This window comes from Poecilia formosa, unplaced genomic scaffold (assembly GCF_000485575.1).
Source record: "Poecilia formosa unplaced genomic scaffold, Poecilia_formosa-5.1.2 Scaffold42, whole genome shotgun sequence".
NCBI lineage: Eukaryota > Metazoa > Chordata > Actinopteri > Cyprinodontiformes > Poeciliidae > Poecilia > Poecilia formosa.
This window is the reverse complement of record NW_006799981.1, coordinates 2372799-2396956: the sequence shown is the minus strand read 5'-3', so window position 1 is coordinate 2396956 and position 24158 is coordinate 2372799. Positions and strand designations below refer to the sequence as shown.

The window sequence follows — 24158 nt, the reverse complement described above, 5'->3', positions numbered from 1 at the left end:
TGTGTCTACACAGAGGGAGACACTAAGAGCTTTTTAAAGACAGGAAGTAGTAATCTGCCCTCCTTCACATCAACACAGGAGGTCGAACCAAAGTCAGCACATCCATCCGCCTATGCACCAAGGTCCTCGTGTCGCTATAGGTTACTGCATCTGAAGCGCTGAGAGGGTTGATGTCTCAGTGACGACATTCATACACATGGAACATTTAACAAGAGCTGAGGATCGGAAGCCAAGAGAGAGAGAAGGCAGGGGAGGAGAGGCAGTGAGACAGAAAGAGATCTGGAGGTGTGCACAGCCATGTTGTGTGCACTGAGTGGGTGAGGCTTTGCCACGGTTAAGCAGTCTAACACAGAGAGACACAGAGAGCACAGCGTGAAAGGCCAGGTGGAAGGTAGCAGTCAGGCGCTCTAACAGGCCTCTGCCAGCTGATCCCGACCAAGCCACCAAAATAATAATAGCACAGAGGGCGAGAGCTTAGTTAGAGGAGAGAGAGGAGAGCTCTTTGGTTAGACAGGCAGAGAAGGATTGTGGGTATTAGTGTCGTTAAGGTCACAAGGATCACTGCTCCTTATTTGATAATAGACTTTGTAGCTTTGACAAAGTAAAAGGGAAGGCCTGGCAACAAACTATAAACATTCTTTGGGTGAGGTTGTCTTTGGACTACGGGGACGGTTGTTATAAAGCTGTGTGGATGAGAGAACTTACCCGGAGTTATCTTTGCTCTCCTGCTCGTCATCCTGCTCCGTTTTTATGTTATCACCTCCGAGGCGGGATGTAGACGACCCCTCGTCTGCGTCCGCCTTTGAAGCGCCTCCTCCTCCTTCTTCTTCTTCTTCGTCGTCGTCATCGTCATCGTCAGCGTCCTTTCCCTCCGTTTTGGATGGTTCTGACTCTGATTTGATTTGGGTGAAGTCTGTTTTTTCTTCCTATGTGTGAGAAAGGGAGGGTTTTATTTAAAACCCAACCAGGCATCAAAGTGAAAATACATTTTACTCAAAGTGTCCCGATGAAAAGGTACCTTGCAGAGAACAGATGGTGGAGTGCAAAGTTCTCCGTCCATCTGGGTTTTCTGCTCCTCTGAGATGGAGGCAGTAGGGGCCGCTCTTCCTGCTTCCTCCTCAGACTTCACCTCTCTCTTGGGACCCTGCTTCAAAGGAAGGTCCATCTTGAATGTGATGGCAGTGGAGGTGCAGTACTCCTCAAATCCATACAGATACCTGCAAAATAAAACATGTCTCATAAATTTATCAGAAAAGAGAGCAAGAAAAAGAGACGGAAAGAAAGTGAGAAAGGAACGAACTAAAACTGAAAAGGGACAGAAATCATACAATTTATAATCGTGATTTTTAGAAAAACCCTAAGAGACGTCTAAAAGTGAAATAATTTGAAAATGGCTTAATGCCTTGTGTCAGTGCATGGTACAGTAGATAATGTAAGAGAGTTGAAGATTTGGGTAATATGGATAGATTTTAGTCAGCAGTCATTTTCTTGTATCTTTTTAGAGATGCTCTCTTGTCTTTCCTATTTTGATGAGTGAGAGTCTCAGATTTATACACAAGGGAAAACAGGAGGTTGTGAATCACTTAACATTTTCTGATCCATTTTATAAAAGTAACATTGACATTTAAAAAAACATTTGAACCACATTTATTTCATAGAAACTCTTAGGTGTGCCAATGGATATGGCATAAGTGAGTTCATCAAAGGCAGTAGGATATTATGATGAATTTATTTTAGGGTTTTGTACGTATCTATCCATGTAGCTACTGTGTGGTTTTCGGTATTAGTACGTACTTGCGGTAAGCGCATTTGACGTTGTAGCCAGCGGCCGAGTTGAGCACAGGGATGCCCAGATCCTGGTAGACCTGCTTCCAAACAGAGCCGCTTTCAATCTGTTCAACGACACACGATCGCAGATTGAAATCAGAGAAACAAATCAAACACGGCTGAACTGAAATGTGATGAGTGACAGTCAAACACTCACGTTGTCAAAGCCTCCCAGTTTGTGAACCAGCCTGTAGAGCTTGAAGAGGTTTAGGTTCCTGTAGCCGAGAACAGGCCGCTTGTTGATGGGGGTTCCTACAGAAGAGAAACATTCAGCAGGTTGAGGTTTTGCGACGCCAATGATTCCTGTAAATGTCGTTTCGTCGCTTCACTCACCTCTGTCCTCCATGAACTTGTAGAGCTGCTGCAGAAAGTTCTCCCTCTCCTCTGGGAACGGCTCCACCTCCTCCTGCAGACAGGAAACAAGAGAGCAGATGAGGATCATTTCCACTCGGAGGATGCAGCGATGGCTCGCTGTGCCGGTGCTAACCTCCTCCTCCTCCCCGCTGGCGTCTTCCTCCTGCTCGTCTTCCTCATCCTCGTCATCCTCCTCGCTGCTGGAACTCTCCTCTTTCACTTCTGTCTTCCAGGAGCCGGGCACGGCTTGTTTCCGCTGGAACTCCAACGCCGCATCCAACGCTGTCAGAAACACACACACAAAAAAAAATGAAAACTACCTAAACATGCACCAGCTTTAAAATTAGACATTTTTAAATCTGAAAGATTAAAATGTATCAGTGTCTGCAGGAGCCGGCGTGTCACAGGTGGGGCCTCACTACCTCGGCAGATGCTCGTTTCAGGCTTTGTATAGTCGAAAACATCACAGTTGTGAGTCAACCACCTGTGAATAGCTCGGCTGAGATAATGCAAAGCCGTTTCCTGGCTGTAATTACGAGAGAGAGTAAGAGTGGCACAGCAGAAAGGGGGGGGAATAGAAAAAAAACAAAAAAAACAAAAAACGAGGGCACTGCAGGAGAAGCTTTGTGAGGACTTCAAATAAAAATAGATTCGACAGCGACAGGAGCTCTCAATCGCTGGCTTTTTCTCAGAACAAAAACAAAAACTTATCTTTCTTCATTCTGCCTCACAGAAACCCACTCTGAGTGGTTTCGTTTTTTTTTTTTTCCTGCCAAGTGTGCCAACACACAGATCCAGCCCACAAGACGTCTGGAACTGGGAACGTGCCATGCCAGTTCAGTCAGATCCCTTTCTCAGAGCGTTACCTGCTTTGAGTCCCGCGTCGGCTTTTGGAGGAATCTCGCTGTTTATCTCGTTGACGTCCTTCCGGAGCACCATGTAGCTGCAAAACATGGTGAAAATAGTTTAAATATGTGTTAAAACGCACTATGAAGAGTGTAGGAAGTAAATGAAGGAGGGAAACACCAGTACTTAAGCTTTTACAGCCTAGTTTTCCAACGTCTCTACACCAGTTACAGCAAAAAGTGTGATTTTTATCACCAAGTAACTGTATTTACTCATACGCATCAATTTATATTTATTGATGCTTTCATGTAACCAAGAGCTGGGTAATATAACAATTTTGACAATACAGTAAAGCTTTTTCAAACAACTCCTAAATCAAACAAACTTTCCTGCCAACAGCCTCAGCATCTACAATAACTCTGAAGAATTTGAATTAAAGTGAGTTACAACAACATTTAATTTCCCTTTGGGATCAACAAAGTGTTTCTGAATTTGAATAATTAAGTGTAATTTATTGTTGTCATGGAAATAAACACACACTACAATAAATATCCAACTTTAGTCTGGAGGCTGAATACAAATAATGTCACACTTTTCAGATTTTATTTGTAAAATTTTAAAAACCTATTAATGCTGATAAATACATGGAAGCTTCACAAGGTTGGATCCTTCACTCTGTTAGGCTCCCTTGTTCTTAGCTCCTCTCAACAGCTTTTTGAGAGGATTTGGACCATTATCCGCCTGAAAAGCTCCATTAATGATCAATTATCAGTCTTCTTGCAGAGGTAACCAGGTTTCTACTTCAAAGAGCTCATAATGACATGCACTCCAAAAAGGTCGCAGGACGTCTGGAAGAGAAACAGGCCCGCAGCATCACATATCCTCCACCGTACTCAACAGTGTGCATGAGGTGCTTTTCCATGTATTCATCCATCGATTCCCATCAAACCCACTTGGAGTGAAAAGCATCTCTAGTTAAAGTTCCCAGTTCAGCAAACTTTATATGTTTACATTTATAATGGTAGGGTATTATACATGTCAACTGGTTGGCATGTAGGCAGCGCCAAAGTTGATACATGGATGGATGAAAGGCTCATAGAACGTATTAAAGGTTGTGGTTATGATGTGAAAATTTGGATAAGTTAAAGAGATGAGAATACTTTTGCGAGGCACTGTATGGTGGAAATAAGTCCAAGTTTTTTTTTTTTGGACTAATAATACGAGTAGTAAGCAACTATTATAACCAGTATTAATAACTTAATCATGTGGCTAAGCTAACAACATGGAAGTAAGCGAATGATGTTTGGAGACTTTCAGTTTCAGAGAACAAAAGATGTTAATAAATTCTGCTAAAAAATGTCATACATGTAATTCTTGATGAGTTTCAGGTCAATCCAAACTCTTCAAACTCCGTTTTCAGTGAATTAGTTGATGCTACAGAAGTTACGTGCTTCTTCAACTGATCCAAACCGGGTTGGACTCTTGGTCATGTCTGACTTTTACCCAAACCCGTTTTACAGCGTATGCAGTGGCGCATGTCAAGACAAACTACTACTGAAGAGACATTTAGCCCTGGACCACAAATGTCAACGTCAGAGATGAAAAATCAATGGATAAGTCAGCAGCAATCACCCCACAGGCACCGTCAGTCTCTGCACCAGCTGTCTCTCATCCAGGCTAAACCAGAGCAGCGTTTGATCTATTATCAGCTCAAATTAGACGCTTGTGTTGAACGTTTACAGTTGAATTTTAAGTATATTTTCTCTGCGGAGAACACGGAAATAAAGTTGTAAGTCATATGCATTTCACGCACGAGTAACAATGATGCAAGGATTTGATCTATGTTATTTCAGCAACGTTTCAACTGGAGGCCCGCAGGGCGATAAAACTGAAAATCTCATTAGCAGTAATATAGATTTATCCTTCTTCTTACTCTGACAGCCACTCGAAATGCACAGTGATGACTTAAACAAGTGAAATCGGAGAGTAAAACTGATACGTGTTTAATTATGATGTGTTGGTTTGCTTGGAGAAGTAGCTGACTCCCAGCTCTCGCCTCATTTATCATTCCTCATCTTATCGCTCTCATCACCTTCAGCCTTCAACAAACTACTAGTCTGATAAGACTTCCTGTGCTGAAAATGCAGATTAAGGGTCACACTGATGACTTTAGCAGGATATCTATTAAAGAATGCATAAAGGTTGTCCTGTTAAAACACTCGCTGAATGTCGGGATTAGTCTGTAGCCACATAAGCATAAACCTTTGGCTGAGTGCAGACACATGGCACAACTTCTCTCTATCTTTACTAGACGCAACATGTGACTGTGTGGATCCAGACTGAATGTAGGCTGCAGGGAAGCTGCAATATGTCGCCTCAGCAGTAATTCACAGCGCTTGGTAAGTAGAACATTACAAACCAGGCCAGCAAAGCAACAAACATAGCACCTCGTTTACTAATTTGAGTCTGAAAAGTCTATATTTTCTCCCACACTTTTTACTTTTTCTACCCTTGTCCAGACTCAAAAAGTAAATCTTCTCAAAAACACTGTAGTGGCATCATCATCCTGCGGTAATAAGTTTCTTTAGCAGAGACAGAGTGGGAGCTTGGCTGCAGTAGAATGCGACAGGAAAGTCAAAAATAATCAGATTTGTATTTGTAAAAACCACGGATCATTTTCCTTCTACTCCCAAATTATAGCCTTTCCACACGGAGCCCCTATAAAGTGCACTGCTGTTTGTAGCTGTATTCTTAGAAAATTTAAACAAAGTAAGGAATGCCCGAAATGATCTAAGAAATGCATTACTTGTCCAATTATATGAATTTTTGATCAAATACACACAATTAACATAAAACTGCAAATATTCTATCCTGACGGTGAAGGAATTTCTCAAACCTTTCTTTTAACCAAAGTTTAAAACATTTATCTTTTCGTTTTAAAGGCTTGCTTGCGGCAGATTTACAGGAAATACATTTCAAACTAGTTAATTTGTTAAGTATAAATGACAATCATTTTGTAGTTCTTGAGATACAGTTGAGCACGCCTAAAAATAAGTTTCTCATTTTAGGCGTAATAAACTGGAAGAATTACCATGTATAGCTACAAATAGCTACAAATCCTTAAAGGTACAGATGGATCTACACTAATCCACATTGCCTTGAAAAAAAAAACCTTATCCACGGCTCTTTAAATGTTTTACACTTTATTATGTTGCTACTACTTCAAGAAGCTTTATTCAGATTTTATGTGATAAGAGAGCACAAAGAAATTCATTGTGAAGTGAAAGGAAAAGTGAGCATAGTTCTCATTTTTTTAATAAATAAAGTCTGAAAAGTGTGGCCTGCATCTGTATTCAGCAACCTCACATAAATTTCAACGCTGCCCTTGGCCAATTTAAAATCTTTAAATCTGATGTTTAGAGATGCTCTCTATCCAATCTGACCGAACTCGAGTCGTTTTGTAAAGAAGGTAAGACAAAAATCTCTAGATGTACAAAATCTAACAGACTTAAAGCTGTAACTGCAGCAGAAGGCAGGTGTGTAAAGTATTGAGTCAGTTTCCTTTTTCAGGCTTTTATTTTGAAAACTGATGAAAACCATCTGGTGTCATTTCCTCCCACTTCACAATTACTGTGAAAAAAAAAAAACAATAGAAAAAAAAACAATTAAACATTGAAGTTTAAGAGGTGTGAATACTTTCTGACAATACTGAATACTTCTGCTAAGCGTAGCTCGTTTCAATGTTAATAAAAGGCAGAAAGGAGCAGCACAAAGAGTCACAAACAGCAGAAGAAGTGTAATGCCTATTGAAAAGAAGAAAACTCACAATTTTCCATCCTTGAAAGATCGGACGAAGATGTTGTCCTTCTTCACGGTTATGTCTTCATGGCAGTCCGGGGAAATAACCTTGTGATGCAAAGAAACAAGAGAAAAAGGAAAATCAGATGCAAACAAGAGACGGAGCTGAGGTGTTAATGGAGTTCAAACAGGTTTCTGCCAGATGGCATGTAGAATTATGTCCTTTGTGAACGTAAAAACATACAGGAAAGGGAGATGATGGTTGTAGTTGTAGGAGTAAGCAGCTTATGGCAGCATGTGTGGCTGCTGGAAGGAGCTGAGAAGCAAAACGATGACAGGAGGCAGCCCTGCTAACATGATTTCCACTCGCTCTCTGCCCACTTCCTCCTGGACTCTGCAGCACAAACACGCTTGCAGGATGAACACTCTGACCTAAGCACAGACTCACATGTTGCTCTGCGAAGGTAAACACTCTGCTCACATATGGACACATGACCTTTCCTCCTTTTAGCGTACAAGTCGGGAGGGAAACAAACCCTTTTGTTGTAGCTATGGATCATCTGCTGCATGACACATCTGGCAGCATCGCTCTGCCATAAGGTAACAGTGTAAACAATGACAAGCTGCTGTATAATGTTCTCCCCTATTCGGTCACAAGGAGGCAGCATGGAGCTCAGCCAACAACAAGCCAAGAACAACAAATCCAGGAGGGGCAGAGCTGAGCACAGTTAAAAGGACAGATCCCCACCCTCTGCCATTCTCACACTTCTACTGCTAGCACTTATACAAAACGAGAAAGAGCAGTCACTGACACTGACAGAGTTTAGAAATGGATCTGAGACGTGAATTAAAAGCAACAGACCTGATTGTGCTGCACTGCTGCTCAGATAAGATCTAATTCGAGGAAATTAGCTCCTTCCTTCATTGCCCAAAACATGCATGTTACGGCAATTCAAAGCAGCTGAACTCCAAAGCAATCACATAATCCTGCTGAGTGCTGCTGTTACGTAAGCAGGCGTTTTGATGAAATGGCACAGCTCTGTGGCTATTCTGTTAGATCAGCAGCAGCGCTCTCTGGCTCTGCTGCGGCATGGAGCAGCTGGGGGAGAAAGGCATGAACTCACCAGAGCGGGATACCACGTGCTCTTCTTTTTGTCGCCGGCGGCAACCCCCTCCACGCAGACCACTTTGCCGAACAGATCTTCATTCTGACGCTGGTCACTCTCCTCTTCCTCACTGGAGGAGGAGGACAACTCCTCCTCTTGACTGGGGGAGGAAAAAGTACAATTTGCTCAAAAAGACTTTATGGTAGGAAGACGGAGGGAGGAGGAGAATGCACGTACAGACTTGAGCGTTAGATCTGATTCTAAAAAATTAAAGAACATTTGGACTAACTAGGATTGAAGGGAACATGTTTCGGTCTATAAACAAACCAATTATTCACATCTGGTGTAGACAGAACGGTACATTTACATGGCGTTGCAAAAGAGCTCATAACAACTGGATATTTTTCATATTTTGACAAATTACAACCATAAATATCAATGTATTATATAGGAATTTTACGTGACATGACATACACAAAGTGTGAAGAAGAACAGAGATGATGCACAGCTTTCACAATGAAAAATTAAATTAAATTAAATTACTCAAAGGTGGACTTTGTTTACAAGTGAGGAAATGGATCTTATTAAAGGTTATCAGAATAAGGAGGTTGGTCAGATTTTTTTTTAGATATTTTGAAAAACATGTATTATTTTCCTTCTGCTTTACAACATTGCCCTGCTTTCTGTTCGTCCGTCACATAAAATCCCAATGAAATACAATAAAGTTTGAAGCTATAAAGTGAGAAAAAGGGAAAAGAAAAGATCAAGCGACACCAATGTTGTTGCTAAGCATGCATCAGTAACCACGATCTGCAAAATAAAACCCAAGCATCACAACAATCATCAATAAAACAGTGAAAACGAGCAACTTGTGCCAGTCTCTTTCAATAAAAGCGGAGAGGCTAATTTCCCCCAAACCAACCATCTCCTTATTTAGCAACATCTTCGGCAATAAAACATGAACAGTCTCAAGTACAACAAACCAGCTCCATATTTTGTGCTCTTATCACTGCGGTGCAGAGTGAAACACAAGACTCCACTGATGAGCCCACTCATTAGGATCAGCGTGTTGACGCTCTGATGCTTCTTCCTGATTTTCTGTCCTGCAGCCAGCAGACAGACAGACACGTCTCTGAGTGATCATGCAAGCAGCACCAGCAGGCAAACAGATCCTCTGTCCTCTTTTTATGCCTCACTAGGCCGGGTCTGTGCGCAGCTCTGTGTACATATAAACACGGCGTCTGGCACGACGAGAGCTCAGTAAATCAGTCAGGCTGCTGCAGCTACAACAACAACATCAACAAGCTGGGACTCAAAGTCATAAACAAAGCACTTTAACGACTTAATGAAAGGGAGACTACCATTCATTTAGGAAACAGAATTCAACATTAACTGACAGCTGCTGCATGAAGTGATTTAAAGGAATCCTTCTGCACTTGCTGCAGCGCAGCCGTCGACGATGCTACTGTATTCGTTTCGGCGTATACAGTGGAGTCAACCTCTGTAACTCCTGATATAAAACTTTATTGTGCAGAGGGATAACAGACCCAAGGGTCTAATGTGTAGCTGGGTCCATTGTGGATCAATAATGCATCAGTGTTTAGGCCAATATTGACTTTTCTGTGGGTGCAATTATAAAGGAGAATAAGATTATGTAGCCAAGTCTTCTCTTTATAAGGGATGAAACGCAATTATAACCCAAATAAAGCCTGAGCAGTCCCTATTCCCAAATGAAAACTGTGCTATTTCCCAGGAGCTCATAGACATCAGGGGATTTTTATAGCAAAGAAAAAAAAAAACTACAAGAACATCCAAGTTCAATTCAATTCAGTTCACAGATCCTTTATTTATGCCAAAGGGAAATTAAATGTTGTCATAGCTTGCATCACTTAAGTATCTTCAAACAGTTGTTGTGGATGGTGACGCTGGTAGCAGTCAGTCTTGCAACTGATCTGAAGAAGCCTCTGATTGAAGATAGCATTGCTGTCTGCCCTGTGATTTGATTATTTTGTGAGGTTTACTTTTCCCCTCATCTAATGTGTAGATTTTCCTTTACTATGGATTCCATTTTGCTTGGTACATTTTTGTTTGGTAAATGTTGGATTTTCCACACTGCTAGCATGCTATATGACATGCTAACAGCTCAATACCCGGGCAGTGGTGACTATGCTCTATAGTAATATGTCCTGGCTGACTCCATCAGTTGCTGGCAAGCACTGCTTAATCCACCTCTTTTGCTTCTGACGCTTCTCTTTACATCTGTCTGGCTGTATGGTTAGAAAGTCGGGCAGAGAGACGATGAAGTAAGGATCCATAATGATAGATGGATCCTTTTTGTGTAGTTTGTAAAACTACCCAAAAAAGATCAAATCAGAAACAACTAAGAGATATGAGTGGTTCAATTCAAGGGAAAGGAAAAGAAAAACAAAAGTAAAGGGGAAAGGAAAGGAAGAGAAAAAAAAGGAATGGAAAAATGCAGCCTTCAACCAAACTATGCAAACATTCATAAGCCTTCATGATGAAGGAGCGGGAATCAGTGAGCTGCTTCTTCTCTCATTGTCAAGCCTCAGAAACTTTGCATAAAGTGATGAGATCAAATCTTTCATTTCACATGCCATCAACAAAGGTACAGCAGATGTGTCTGTTAGTGGAGGAGGCGCATGGACCAAGCAACACACATCTGATGTAAGGAGTCTATGTCAGATGTGCGACCATCAACAAATCTGGCATTTATGGAAAAGGAGAAAGCAACTGTTGGGGAAAAGCCACAAGAAAACCCGCTTAATCAAAGCTATGTAGGGTCCAGATGAATTCATAATTTAGGTTTATGATCAATATGCAATATGTGTTAGAATGGCTCAATCAAAGTCCAGTTAGAATCACTGACAAAACTTGATAACTAATGTTAGCAAACACAATCTGACTGAACTTCAGCTAACAGGTAAAAATTTCACTCTTTAAAGGCGCTAACCTGCTGGCCTAAATACAAATGAATGCAACACTTCTTAGATTTGCATTTGGAAAATTAAAAAAAAAATAAACCATGTACCATTTACTTTTGTCTTCACAGTTATTGTTTTGTTCACCTTTTCAAGGCACCGTAGCAGTTAGACATAAGCCAGAGATTGAGGGTAATACTCACATAGGATTTGATCGCCGGCCACGGTTCCCCTTCTTGCCAATGACCGGTGTGCCAAAGTGCTCAGGGTTGGTGAGAGGGAGTCTGTCGAGTGTCTGCAGATGAAACAAAGCACAACAAAGAACCTCAGCTGCGTCTTCAGCCAATTAGAAACCAAACAAAGTGTTCACTAACATGACATGAAATCTTTTTTAAAGGACTCCAAGGAGTTAGAAATGGATTTATTTAGCAAAGGATATGCTAAACTAAACTAAAGATTAGTAATAATCTTTAGTTAAAATGTGAAAAAGAGAACATTCATGGTTTCATTTGTTAAGCTTTCTCAATGAGGCAGCTATTAAACTCAAGGCCAGAGCGCTACTCGCCTCGCTTTCTGCAAAGTGACGGGCTCCTTTCAGGCAGAGAGAAGAACGCCTCAGAGTCTTCTCGTCGCCGTCGTCAAAAACTGCAAAAACAAAATCATTAGGCTGCTGCAAGAAGAACAGAACTCCATCAACACAAGTAGACACAAATACATTCCCGTCCCATCATCAAGATGTCTGCATAATGAAAACAAGTCCGCTCTCAGCTGCTGGAGAGGCTCATCAATTCCTCGAACGCACCACTGACGTCACGGAGAGGAAACATTTGAGGAGGCTACATGCGCGAGAGTCAGTGAATGAAAATTATTAATCTGGGTTGAGGATGTTTTCACTACAGTGGAATCCCTCTGGGAGCATTTCAGTGACAACAAGAAGCTGCGAAACTTCTGATCAAAGCAGCAGTAGAAACGCGCTGCAACTGTGTACTCGCAGATATAGATTTTCAATAAAGGGAGCAGATTAAACTTGAGTAAACTCGCAGTTTGCAGCTTTTCTCAAATATTCTGGGTGAGTAGATACTTTATCTTTGGGAACATTTGTGGCTAGCATTCTTTTGACTATTTTTTTAATGATACCACATGTAATAATACTTAAAGTAAATAATATACCACTTACTACAATAATAAAAAATAAAAACCAATTAGTCAATGTTTTAACATCTGAATCCCCTTACAGTTTCCATAAAAAGTATTCACCCCTTTTTCATTGCTTTAACAAATCAATAAGGAAGACAATTTGCTTTTCTGAAGAAAATAATCATGAAAATAGTGAAATGAAAACTGACTTCTACAAAATAGTCATAATTAAATAGAAATATTTAACATAAATTAAGTGATTAGATAAATATTCACTCCCTTCCTTGGTCAAAAAATCCCAATTTTGCTGATCATGACAGATTTGTAAAAGCAACAGAAAGGATAAAATATTCCAGGGTGTGAATACTTTTTATAGCCACTGCAAAAATGGCCAGATAAAAAAATGGCTTTAGTCTAAAGCCCTGATTGAAAGGATGTAGAGGGGAAAAAAGCTATATTTGCAGAGTTTCTGTCTGTAACTCAAGCAACAAAATAGTGACGACTAGGTCTGTCGCGATAAACGATAAATCAATTAATTGCACGATAAATTAAACCTATCGACCTCATTTTAATTATCGGCTTTATCATGGCTTCCTGCCTTTTTTTCTTTCTGTTGATGACACTGAATGAAAAAAGGCTCAGCTCCGGTGCTCTTCACTGACCCTCCCTACGTCATTTCCTTAGTCTAATGTCCAGGGCACACTACATGTGTTGTCGGCCCATTTTCAAAACCTGAGAGACACATTAGCCGACAGAAATCCTAGGTATAACAGTTTGATCGGGTTCGATCGTGCCCATGAGGTGCCCAGCAACATGGGCACAAAATAATGACTACAAGTCCAGTTAACTAATTTTAAAACCAGGCATTAATCAATGCTTTACTAGGATCTACCTGTGATGCATGTGGCTAGAGTCAGCGTAAAATCCTGACTGAATGAAAATCATTACAACCTATTTGTGTCACGTTAACGAAGAACAGCTGAAAAGTTACCGGGTTTATCAACTGCGGTAGCAATTTGGCTCCAACTCCTCCCCTTTTCATTTCTATATTCTTTGCACAAAATGTTAAATAAACATTAATGTTGTTTCCACATATCATCTCCAATGTCCGCTGGACTTCGGGTTGCTCAGTGTCAGCTGTTTGGGATTCCCCTCGTAATTTCCCCTCAGAAAGCAGGGAGGAGAATCCACGCTTTCTGATTGGCTACCTGTCACATTCAGCATTAATGCTCCAAGTCAGGGAAAACCCTGATCCACCATAACACACCACACACTGCAGGATGATCGGTTACGAAATCACCAGCGACAATCTTAGATCGGCCAACGTTCCAAGATTGTCGTAAGGGGAAAATAGGGGCAAAAAATCGTGTAGTGTGAACGATTGCATTAGGTAGTTGGATGTGCCCATCTTCTCTATTTAAATCTAGTGATTACTGAAGGGCAATACAGTATACAGACTTTATAATCTGCACTCTTTTGGCTGAATGCAGTATTTATTTCCACTTTGACTTCATGTTGTTTAGTTTTTATTCAAGGACTTTTTTTGTTAATGGAGACTGAGAATCCTTTTTATTTTTGTTTTTGGTTGTTTTGTTTATTTAGTTCATCAGTTCCAGTGTTATGTGTTCTTTTGAAAATAAAGTGTATCTATCTATAGCAGGAAATCGCATGCATTATTACATTATTTCCATTAAATCAGTGTCAAAAGGTCTTGAAACAATATTATCGTTTATCGCAATAATTTTTTAGACAATCGCACAGCAAAATGTGTTATCTTGACAGGCCTAGTGACGACTAAGATGTTAAACTCAAACTGAGATGTGTTAAAAACAATTTGCTTTTCTTCACATCTAACCAGGCCTGGAAAATTATAAACACAAAAGCTGATACTTTTCCACACTTTTCAACTGGAAACCTGTTGGTACTGTGAGTCTTTTTAACAAATACTTCTTTTTCACGTTAGTTGGCACAGATTTGCAGGTGGAGAGTGGTTCCTATTTGACTTACCAACCGTATAAATACTGGCATCAGTCAGCTTATTAATGGTGGCCTCTTGGTAAACGCCATCCTGATTCTTCACTTCAACAACAGCACCCACCTGTTCCACAGACACACAGCTGTTATTACCGTGCTGCAAATCATAATTATTACCTGATCATAAATCTAATGGCATGTTATTTGTACATAGTGAGACAATAACACAGAAAGGAATAGAAACTAAAGTGACTGAGATCAAATTGAAATGCTAATGTTCACAGTCTGCAGATTTTTAAAAGGGGGGAGGGTGTTTAGGAGAAGTGAAGGAGTAAATCTACGATAAAATGGGTTTAATAATAAACATTGAAGACAAAAAAAGAAAAATAAATCACTAGTTTTGCTCATATTTCAAGCTTCACCTTCAGAGGTCCTTTGATGTTTTCATCGTGGACCTCAGCTGTAGACAGATCAGGCTTAAAGGTCACCTGGGGGAGGCAGGAGGCAAAAAGAGAATTAGTAATGAGAATAATTACGTGGCCAGGTTATTTTACAATCTGTGAATGAAGTGTAGGCGTCTGCTTTGTGAAGGGGAATATTAGGGGAACACTGACCAGAAGCACCCCCCTCCTAAACCCATTCCTCCCTCCTTAGGTCTGTCCACTGCCCTAAATGAGCCACAGTGGTAATACCACTCTCTAAGTGAGCTAGCGGAGTCGCTGTGTGGCAGAAAAGAAAAGGCCGGCGACACTGACTTGCTAAAATATTCTCACTCCTTTTGTCATGTTGGAAGCACAAACTTTAATGTGTTTTATTGGGATTTTATGTGATGGATCAACAAGACGAGAGCCTCTGTAATGAATGAATAAGCTTTGATTTACCCTTTCAGTTGTTGCTCTGGCTGTTTGTTTACGGTTGTTATCCTGCTGGATACTTGAGCTCTGCTCTGTCTCATGACTTTTGCAGCTTCTGAAAGGCTTGAATTGACCTAAATATCCACCACAATCATTTAAGTCAACTTTAACCATACTCCCTAAAAGCATCCCCACAGCATTATACTGCCACCGCCATGGTTTCCAGAGGGGACCATGCGTCTCAGATTATTCCCGATGTTAATTCAGTAGTGTTATACTTACTATACTAACTAGGTGACTTTTAAAGATAAATATTTGGACTGAATTTTATTTACTGTGATGTCAGTAAAACTTTGGTAAACTTAGATGCAAGTCACACTTTCAGATTAAAAAAAAAGTTTACAATAGTGATTAGGGAGGTTCATTTTATGTATCAGTTAGCATATATTATGAAAAATTACTTACGAAAATTTTTTTGATATGTTTTCAATTAATGATGTTAAATTAAAAACAAAACAAAAATGTTTATTTTTTATTTTCTTGTGTGATTAAATCCAGTTACTTTGTGAAGTTTGGAGATGTAAAGCAATATGAATCAAACTTCTTTCATGTTTTTCCAAGAACATTTATGTTCACGGTACTATGAATCATATGCCAGGTAGCTACAGTGATAAAGTCACTAAAAAATTAGTTTTTATCTTAATTTCTACTGTTATCACAATAATACTGCAAAAATATTGCAATGAAATTTGATGCACAGCCCTAACTGTAATTGCAACAGAGCTAAATATTAAAAAGTTTAACTATTACAAGGCCCTATGTCTACACTGACTTATTTTATGTGTGGAATGTGTTAACAGTAGCCAGAAACAAAGGCTGCTGTGGAAAAATCACCTGTACATGTGATTTTTCCAAGAAGATCTTAAAAATACATTTTTCTGACAATGTGCACATAAAATGACAAAATTATTTTGACGGTCTAATTAAATTAACTTTTATAAAAACCCAACTCAATTTAGAATCAATGGCACGTGCGAGGCGGTGAACAAAATGTTAAATAGCCGCCATCAGACAGAACTCCAGCAGGTAACAGCTTCAGGCAATGACATGGAGTCAGTTTCAAATAAACCAGCAGCACAAAAAAAAGCAATCAAAATTTCACTGTGAAGGCAGAATCAAGGCAAAGAAATATGTACTAAATTGTAAGGTCAAGAAAAAATAAGGCAGGAAAAGAAATGAAACCAAAGCTTACTGAGGGAGTAGTTCCAAGAAAATGACTTTTTAAAAATAAAGAAATTCCTTTTTTAACAGGGAGCCGCGGGATGCTTTTCACTCTAAAGGCAAAGAGAAGGAGCTGTGGTCCAAAGCCGCAGCTAGACAACATCAATAACACCTCACCACACTGACAAACCTAACAGTATGATGGTTGATGCAGAGGGAGCTGAGCAGCCACTTAAACCCCATAAAAACATAGCATTAGTTCAGAAAGTATATCGCATGAAAAACATTTATCCCTGCCTCGCTGTTATCACAGCCCAAACTTACTCCAGGTGTTTTCCTTGTTCCCTGATTTCCATGATTTTCTTTTGTATCCTGTAATTTGATGCAACAGGTAGTCTATATCAATATTAGTGACTTGGTCATTTTTTAAGAAGCAGCCACTGATTTTGTCTGGATGAATCATCACACGGAGGAGAGACTCATATAGCACAACATAAAGGTTTAATACATATACTAATGCCTTCATTTAATGCTTCTTCTTGATGAAATTAGAGTTCCCAGTCCTTAAGACAGAGAGAGAAAGCTTTATAACATGGCAATTTTTCAACAGAAATTAAATTTTCATGCTATAATAAACATTCTGAGAAAGTTACTATGATTTTCTGAATGCTATAATTTATCGTTTTTAAAGAGTATCTGGCTTGGCAGGTCAGGCTCAGGATCAGGAAGCTTTATTTGCCCTTCACACATGTATTGATGGTTCAAGCACATGCAAATTTTTGTGCAGCACCCAAAGGCCGAAATAATCGTAAAATAATTTTTAATCAATGGTTAGAGATATAAAAAAGGGTCAACTCAGAAGAGTTGAATAGGCCACTCCCACCAGAGCCGCCAATCAGTTTGTTCATATTGGATCGTACAGATTAGCATGACAGAAATGCCATAAGATAATATAATTTCATAATTACAATAAGAATATTTTGATATTTTGTTGTTGATTGTTTCAAATGTATTATTTAAAAATGGGTTATCACATATAGATTAACAATTACATGTAAACAGCCAAGTGGCTAATTTCCATCTTTACTTCAAAAAAGTAGAAAAGGGCATAATTAAGCAGTTGTTTGCAATTTGTAGTCTATAATGGTTCCATATTTTTGACATCAAGTTGAATAGTGTAATAGCATAATAGAGCTAAAAATATACTGCTCAAAAAATAAGGGGAACACTCAAATAACACATCCTAGATCTGAATGAATGAAATATTCTCATTGAATACTTTGTTCTGTACAAAGTTGAATGTGCTGACAACAAAATCACACAAAAATCATCAATGGAAATCAAATTTATTAACCAATGGAGGCCTGGATTTGGAGCCACACACAAAATTAAAGTGAAATTTTCCCTTTATTTTTTTGAGTAGTATAGTTTTATACAGCCAAGTTTTAAGCTAAACAGGCTAATTGTGCGACAAGAAAAATTAGATCTGGTCCTACGCCACTGTAGCAAACAAATCTAATGCGTGATTATTGCATGCTAAACAGATTCATGTGTTTTTTGTTTGGCCCACTGTTCATTGTAATCTAAGACTGCAGTAGTATTTAGATAAAAATTGCTATTCAATGTACTTCTACAGTTCGGGGGGAAAAAAAGAAATAAAGAAAAAAAATCTAGACACGTCCCTGCTCACGTCAGGTAACAGGCAGGATACAATAAAACAAAAAAAAAAACCAGAAAGTAAAGAAATAGTAGCCTGAAGGCAGGAAAGATGAAAAGCAAATGACACTGTTGACAACAAGGACCTAAACGGTTCCGTTAACTGGCGGTATTTTGGCTACTTAAAGTCGGACAAAACAACATGTAGCACGAATGTTGGGAAGAAGTCAGGGAATAACACCAATCTGTTTAACCACCTGAACCAGTGACACCTGCTGGAACACGCAGAATGTAAAACTTCACAATCCCAGATGGGAACAAGTGTTAAACCCCCTGAGAAAACATGGACTGTGCAGAGCAATATCTGATCCAGCACAGACTGACAGCACTGAGGCAGAACTCCCCTAACTGGAATTTGATTTTTTTTTTTTTCAGAGCAAAGACAATGTCTATTTTATATAAGTTTTGTTGCTGAAGTTTACACTGAGGATATAGACTGAAATTGTATTTATTTTGAATTCATTGTTTTTTTTTTCATGGCTTATTCTTTAAAAAAAATAAATAAATAAAAAAAATTCTATATTTAAAAGGAGCTACAGAAAAGAGTTTGAGAATTTATATTCCAATCCCTATTTTATTTATTTGACTTCAGTTAAAAAAAAAGTGTCCATTTTTGTTAAGTTTTTCTGTAACACTTGAAGATTTTAGCTTATAATATAATTAGGCCTGTCACAATGACAAATTTTTCTGGACGATAAATTGTTCCAGACGTTATTGCGATAAATGATAATATTGTTGTTTTGAGACAATTTTTTAAATAATGTAATTGTAATGACAAAATAAAAAACACATTATCAAAGATCAGTAAACTTTAAACTAACAGTGGAACTGGAAGACATTTTGAAAATATCCAAAATAAATAAACATCGACAAATTTTGAAATCTTTGTAAACAAAATGCCCCTTCAATAAAAGGGCTAGTTGAGACCAAACTGAAGACCTTCATGATCCAGTTTTTGGTAGAAAGAGAGAAAATCAGGTCAATGAAAATTATTGAGTTTATTTTAAATTATCAAGCGATTAATTGATTTATTGATCATTGTGACAGGCCTAAATATACCTCATATTTTTCAATGGAAACTGCATAATATTCAATGACATGTTCAACTTTTAAAAATAAAACTTTCATATAAAAAATAACCTGATCTGTTATAATCTAACAGTATCATGGAACATTAAACAAAATTAGTGATTTGTTTTATATCATGATATATATGAATACCAATATTAAACATTTTATTGTGATTTTTTTTTTCCACATTGCCCTGCTCTACATTCAAACCTCAATAACTGTAATTAAAACGTAAATAAAAATCTTTCACAAAATCAGTAAAAACTAAATTCATGAATACACAACATGTCTCTACACAATTGTCAGTATTTGTTGGACTGGTTCTCACGCATAATAGATCTCTGAGGCATTAATTGCCTCCTTACAGGTCCTCTAGCACAGATTGCACTATACAGAGCGAGACTCATTCACATCATTTCACCTTGTCTCGTAAAACAACAGTTACGCTGTAGTTACTGACTTAGCTGAACAAGCAGACAAAAATTAATGAAGCACAGTCAGTAAATAAGGTGAAGAAGACTCCATTACAGTAGAATATTCACAGTAAAGCCAACCACCGAATAATAGTCATGTTTCAACATTTGCGCAACAAAGCTCATGCTCTCATTAGAGCTTCCCCAAAACAAACCTGACACTGAGCCAATTAGTATGGTAATGAATTTACTAGCTGAGGCTGCACTGCTTGCTTCTTCTTAGCCAACATCATCTACACTAAGAAAATCTTGCGGTCTGCTTCGTCACGGGTGTTTGATCCTGTGAATGGGAGCGAAACAGCAAGTCATTGATGATTTAAGTCGGTGAGGCAGAAAAGCAGGATGTCGTCGCTCCTTTGTTTCTACAGGGGGAACCACAGTGAACCGACTCGGTGAAAGAGCCAGCAGCCAATCTTTGTTCCTCCCACACACTCCGGCGTAACGAAAGATGGGTCTCTATTGCATTATCCAGATGCTCCTGCCCCACTGGGAAACCAGAGACAGTACTATTTGTATCATGAAATGCCTTCATAGGAAAGATGTAAAATCGAAGGAAGGGGATTGGAAGGCGGCAGCTGTTCTGTTTACCACAAAGTGCACAGAAGCTGCGGATAAGAGGGGAACCGGAGGTAGTGAGTGGGCACTGATCGCAGCTGGGATCCTGATCACTCTTTCAGCCACATACAAGCAGTACAAACAACACGAACCAGGTGGTGGAGCTCCTGCAAGCAACACAGCTGGACTTCTTCCAATGAAGTAATTAAAATGTGCATCTAATCATAAGAGTATAAATGTGGCAGACTCTAATACCACTTGCACAGTCTAATCATCTCAACAAGCCGATCTTTAAAGGAGGGCTTTGAATGTGTCCAACTCGCCATCGGCTTTAGATCTACAGAGCTGTTTTATCTCCACTGTAGCCACTCCAAACAAAGACTTGCACTTCCAAGCCAACAGCAGCCGAGGCAGACAATTAATTTTTAATTTCGCCACATGAGCATTCTGAATCACGACTTACCTTGGCCTTGACAAGCCTCTTGGCGGTCTTAATCTTGGCTTCGCAGAAAGCCCCTCTGTACTTTGCGCTCACATCCGTCCCTACCGTCAGGTAGGGGGGCTCCTCTAGAGTCTGTGGAAATGAAAGCAAACTCGGTTAATCGATATGTAGCTTACTGGCACAAGTGCATTCTCCGAGCCAAGGCTGGTGTTTTACGCAGCGTAGGCCGGCATTGTGAAAAACCCACCAAGCTCAGGGTTTCATCCATGGAAAACACATACCATCTGCTGTGGGTATTGGAAAACAAGCCTCTGAGGAAGCAAACAAAAAATGCCACTTCACTGTGGCTATCATTATTACAAAGACGAAGCTACTCCAAACACGCAACACCATTTTGTGTCGTTATTGGATGTTTATCAAGCCTTTCCCCCCCCTCCACTCAGATGCAGATTTGGAGAGAGCAGGGTGTGTGTGAATAGAGGAAGGGAATGTTTCTCATTTAGAAAATGTGGTGAGAGATTTATTAGGAGTGTTTCAACAAAATAAATGAGATAAAAGCACCAATAACAATGGTATTAGGCAGGGATCTTCATAAAAAGTTTGAAAAAAATGCCCACAATGTCGATTATATGATTTCTGCAGCTTAAACTCCTTTTAATGAGATTCTTAAGAAAGTAAAGTTTCCTCCTCTGGTGAGCTCCTCCCCCACTTGTTGCTGCCGGTCGTGAAAAACACAGACAGTCACGGCATGGAAAGGAAAGGAGTGCCACATATCGTCCTTGAAAACAAAAAAAACTAGGGGTGCACTGATCGATCAGCCCCAATTTCCTTAATTTTAGGTGAAATGCAATCTTGCCAATGCTTGCGTGTGAAACCAATCTTATTTACATTTAAATAGCTACAAAGCTGCTGCATGTCGGTATTTTCTTTGTGCATGACAAGGAAACTAAAACTCTGAACACTTTATTGGTGGATTAACTTGTTTTGTTAGTTTTCCTCGACCAACCTCAAAACTTTGTGAAAGTAATGCAGTGCACTTTTGGGGCAAGAGGCTCAAAACAGGTCTGTAGTCTAACCTGTTGTGCAACTTTTGCTTGTTTTCAAAATGTGAAAAGTGAAAGATTAGGGGAACTTTTTTTCAGTTTAGTTTATTAAATTTAGTAGTTTGGACAGCAATGCTCCAAACCTTTTATTTACACTTGAGAACATTACCTCATGTGCAGCTAAAACATGTTTGTATTGTTTCACAAGTATTGTTCAGTGTTTTCCAATAAAATAAGATTGGAACACTGAAGGTAAATTGTATAACACCTGAATGTCAGTTACAAGAAATAAATCGATATTAGTATTGGCATGTCAGTTTTTTTGTAGACCAGAGTGGCTAGAAAACTGCTATTGATAAACGGTGTTTTTTATTTAATTTTTTTTTTTTTTTTACAATTTTTATACTTCTGAATTTATTTAGCAAAAAAGATTAATCTAAAAACAGTACAATGCAAACAATTTGTGAAAGTTAGTTTTTGTAAAGCTCTTGTTTGCACGTGTTTCTTAAAGAAATAATAAAACTAAGAATATGAACTTAAAATTTATAACATCAGTATTACTTTGTCTAGAATAACCTGCTTAAATTACTGATTACTATTAATGCTTGGGGTCCGATGAGTTTCCTCTCCCCCAACTGAATCCTTCAGTCATCACATGGAAAGTAAAAGAGCGCCACCTATAGGAGCTTTAGATATAAATTTCACGTATTAGCAAATTAGTTTTCCCCCCACATTCTCCATGTTTCCAGTTTTACCTTCCCGACTTCCATGTTTTACAAAGCAGAGACACAGTTTCACCTAAAAAAATATCTAAACGTATGGTTTCTACATAAAATTGTGTTGTATCTAAATTAAATGTTTTCTTTTGTAAAGAAGTTTGATTATAAAAAAATAGCACTTCTGTTCCAAAGGAAATTAACGGTTTTCATAGCAAGTTTAATCAGTGTTACACAGTCAACAATAGTTTAATTGGATTCAACCTAACTCACCCTCAAATAATCACTCATCTATTGTTGGAATGCTTTGCTTTGATTTTGTTTGATTACGCCCAAAATTGATCCTCCCCTGAGTTTCTGGAGTCTTTCTTCCTCTAACTCAGATTTAAATGGTTTTATACAAAGTTCCCATAAGATTGTAACAACTCATCACATAGATACACACTTTTGTCAAAAAAAACAAACAAACATGAGGTGTAACTCGGCTTAGTCAATATACAGAGTTGCACATAAAATGGGTGTTGGACCCATTTTCTCCCTGTAGCTTACTACAGGGAGAAACACACCAGTGATTTTTCAGTGTTGTTCTGTGTTCAAGCATCACTACTAATGAAGGAATTACCCTTGGCTAAAGTCCAATGAACAGCTTCATCTTAACCATGACCCTTTCCGTTTGTGTTACTGCCAAGGAATGATGTGTGTGACACAGTTGCTCCAGTGTGCTTTAGCTGTAATTCCATTAAAAACACACTCATAAGCACAGTCATAAAAATGTGTAAAGCAGCAGACTCCAGTCTCTACCCAAGCACATACAGTTAAGCCGAAAATTACGGAAAAATAAATGATTTCCATTCAATCAGCAAATCTGTTTCTGATAGGAAATGGAACAGGAACCTCTTTAGAGATAATAAAATGATGTGTAATGAGATAAGAGTTTTGAAAAAAAATTGTGTTATTTATGTTAAGAAAAAAAAAGTTACTTCAAAAACTACAAAGCTTTTTTGCATTACAGCAACCCAACCTTTCCTGATCAGTTTTTTTCCCCCACAGGTATTTTGTCTCCTGGCCATCATCCTAATCTTTAGCTGCCCCCATAAATTTAAGTTGGGACACTTCAAAATGCTAAAATTACTTTTAAACGAAACAAAAAGGCTGGCAAAATAAAAAGGATAACTTTAACTTGAATCATCCACAGGTATGTGTTATTTTGAGCTTGCCTGTAAACGGACTGACTGGATGTTCTTGTGTAATTTAATACAGAGCAGAAGAGAAAGATTGGAGCATAATCTGCGCCATTAAAACCTAAAAAGTTTCAAGAAAAGTTATAGATTTATTTCTGAAAAAGAAAAAAGGAAAACTGGAAACAAATGGCAAAACAACATTATCATAACATTAACAATAGATAAGCTTTAATTTGCAGCTGTAAAAGTTTAGATTTTTTTTTGTGAAAAGATTATCAATTTATAATGTCACATTTATTTTTAATGCAGTCCAGCGGTTGTGTATAGGACACACCTTTTGTTTCTTCTCAGCCAGTTTTAACTTTGTGGAAACTATTACTGATCCAACATTATATCAAAGGACAATCAAATACATTTATTTTATGGTTAGAAAAGTTAATATGTGATTAAATCAATCAATCAATCAAATTTTATTTGTATAGCACATTTCAGCAGCAACACATTTCAGCAGCAACACATTTCAAAGTGCTTCACATAATTAAAATAAAAACAGCATGTGACATTGAAAAAACAGTGAGAAAGAGAAAGACATTTTGAAAAAGATTAAAAAAGATAAAAACAATAAAACCCGCACCCATTTTAGGACTTCAGTTAAATGTCGTTTAACTGGGGCTCTAACCCTCTGGGACTTTAGTCAAAAACACCGTTTGACAAGGACTCCAACCTCTAGGTTTTTAGTTGAAACGCCGTCAACTGGGACTCAAAACCCCAAAGGACTTTAGATAAACGTCATTTAACAAGGATTCTCACACCCCTAGATATAGATTCGTTGAACTGGGACATTTTCCGGGGCGGCTTTACATAGACAGTGTGAAAGAGAAATAAAAAGAAGTTAATAACTAGAC

The 24158-nt window shown here is 38.7% G+C and overlaps 1 protein-coding gene across 6 annotated transcripts in view; it reads right to left on the bottom strand.

Moving 5' to 3' along the window:
• Positions 1 to 24158, bottom strand: part of arid4b (AT-rich interaction domain 4B) — a 51078-nt gene that overhangs the window by 11576 nt on the left and 15344 nt on the right. For 3 of the 6 annotated variants that reach the window (XM_016671178.1, XM_007551507.2, XM_016671179.1), the window contains exons 3-16: positions 20335 to 20445; positions 14404 to 14469; positions 14015 to 14105; positions 11436 to 11515; positions 11074 to 11165; positions 7950 to 8091; positions 6854 to 6933; positions 3048 to 3124; positions 2315 to 2463; positions 2161 to 2233; positions 1985 to 2079; positions 1795 to 1892; positions 1019 to 1217; positions 706 to 926 (exon numbers count right to left, since the gene is read on the bottom strand). In XM_016671178.1, the coding sequence (XP_016526664.1) occupies positions 706 to 926; positions 1019 to 1217; positions 1795 to 1892; positions 1985 to 2079; positions 2161 to 2233; positions 2315 to 2463; positions 3048 to 3124; positions 6854 to 6933; positions 7950 to 8091; positions 11074 to 11165; positions 11436 to 11515; positions 14015 to 14105; positions 14404 to 14469; positions 20335 to 20445 (1574 nt within the window). Of the gene's footprint in view, positions 1 to 705; positions 927 to 1018; positions 1218 to 1794; positions 1893 to 1984; positions 2080 to 2160; positions 2464 to 3047; positions 3125 to 6853; positions 6934 to 7949; positions 8092 to 11073; positions 11166 to 11435; positions 11516 to 14014; positions 14106 to 14403; positions 14470 to 20334; positions 20446 to 24158 lie in introns of all 6 variants that reach the window. The other 3 variants (XM_007551506.2, XM_016671176.1, XM_016671177.1) reach the window with 1 other exon arrangement.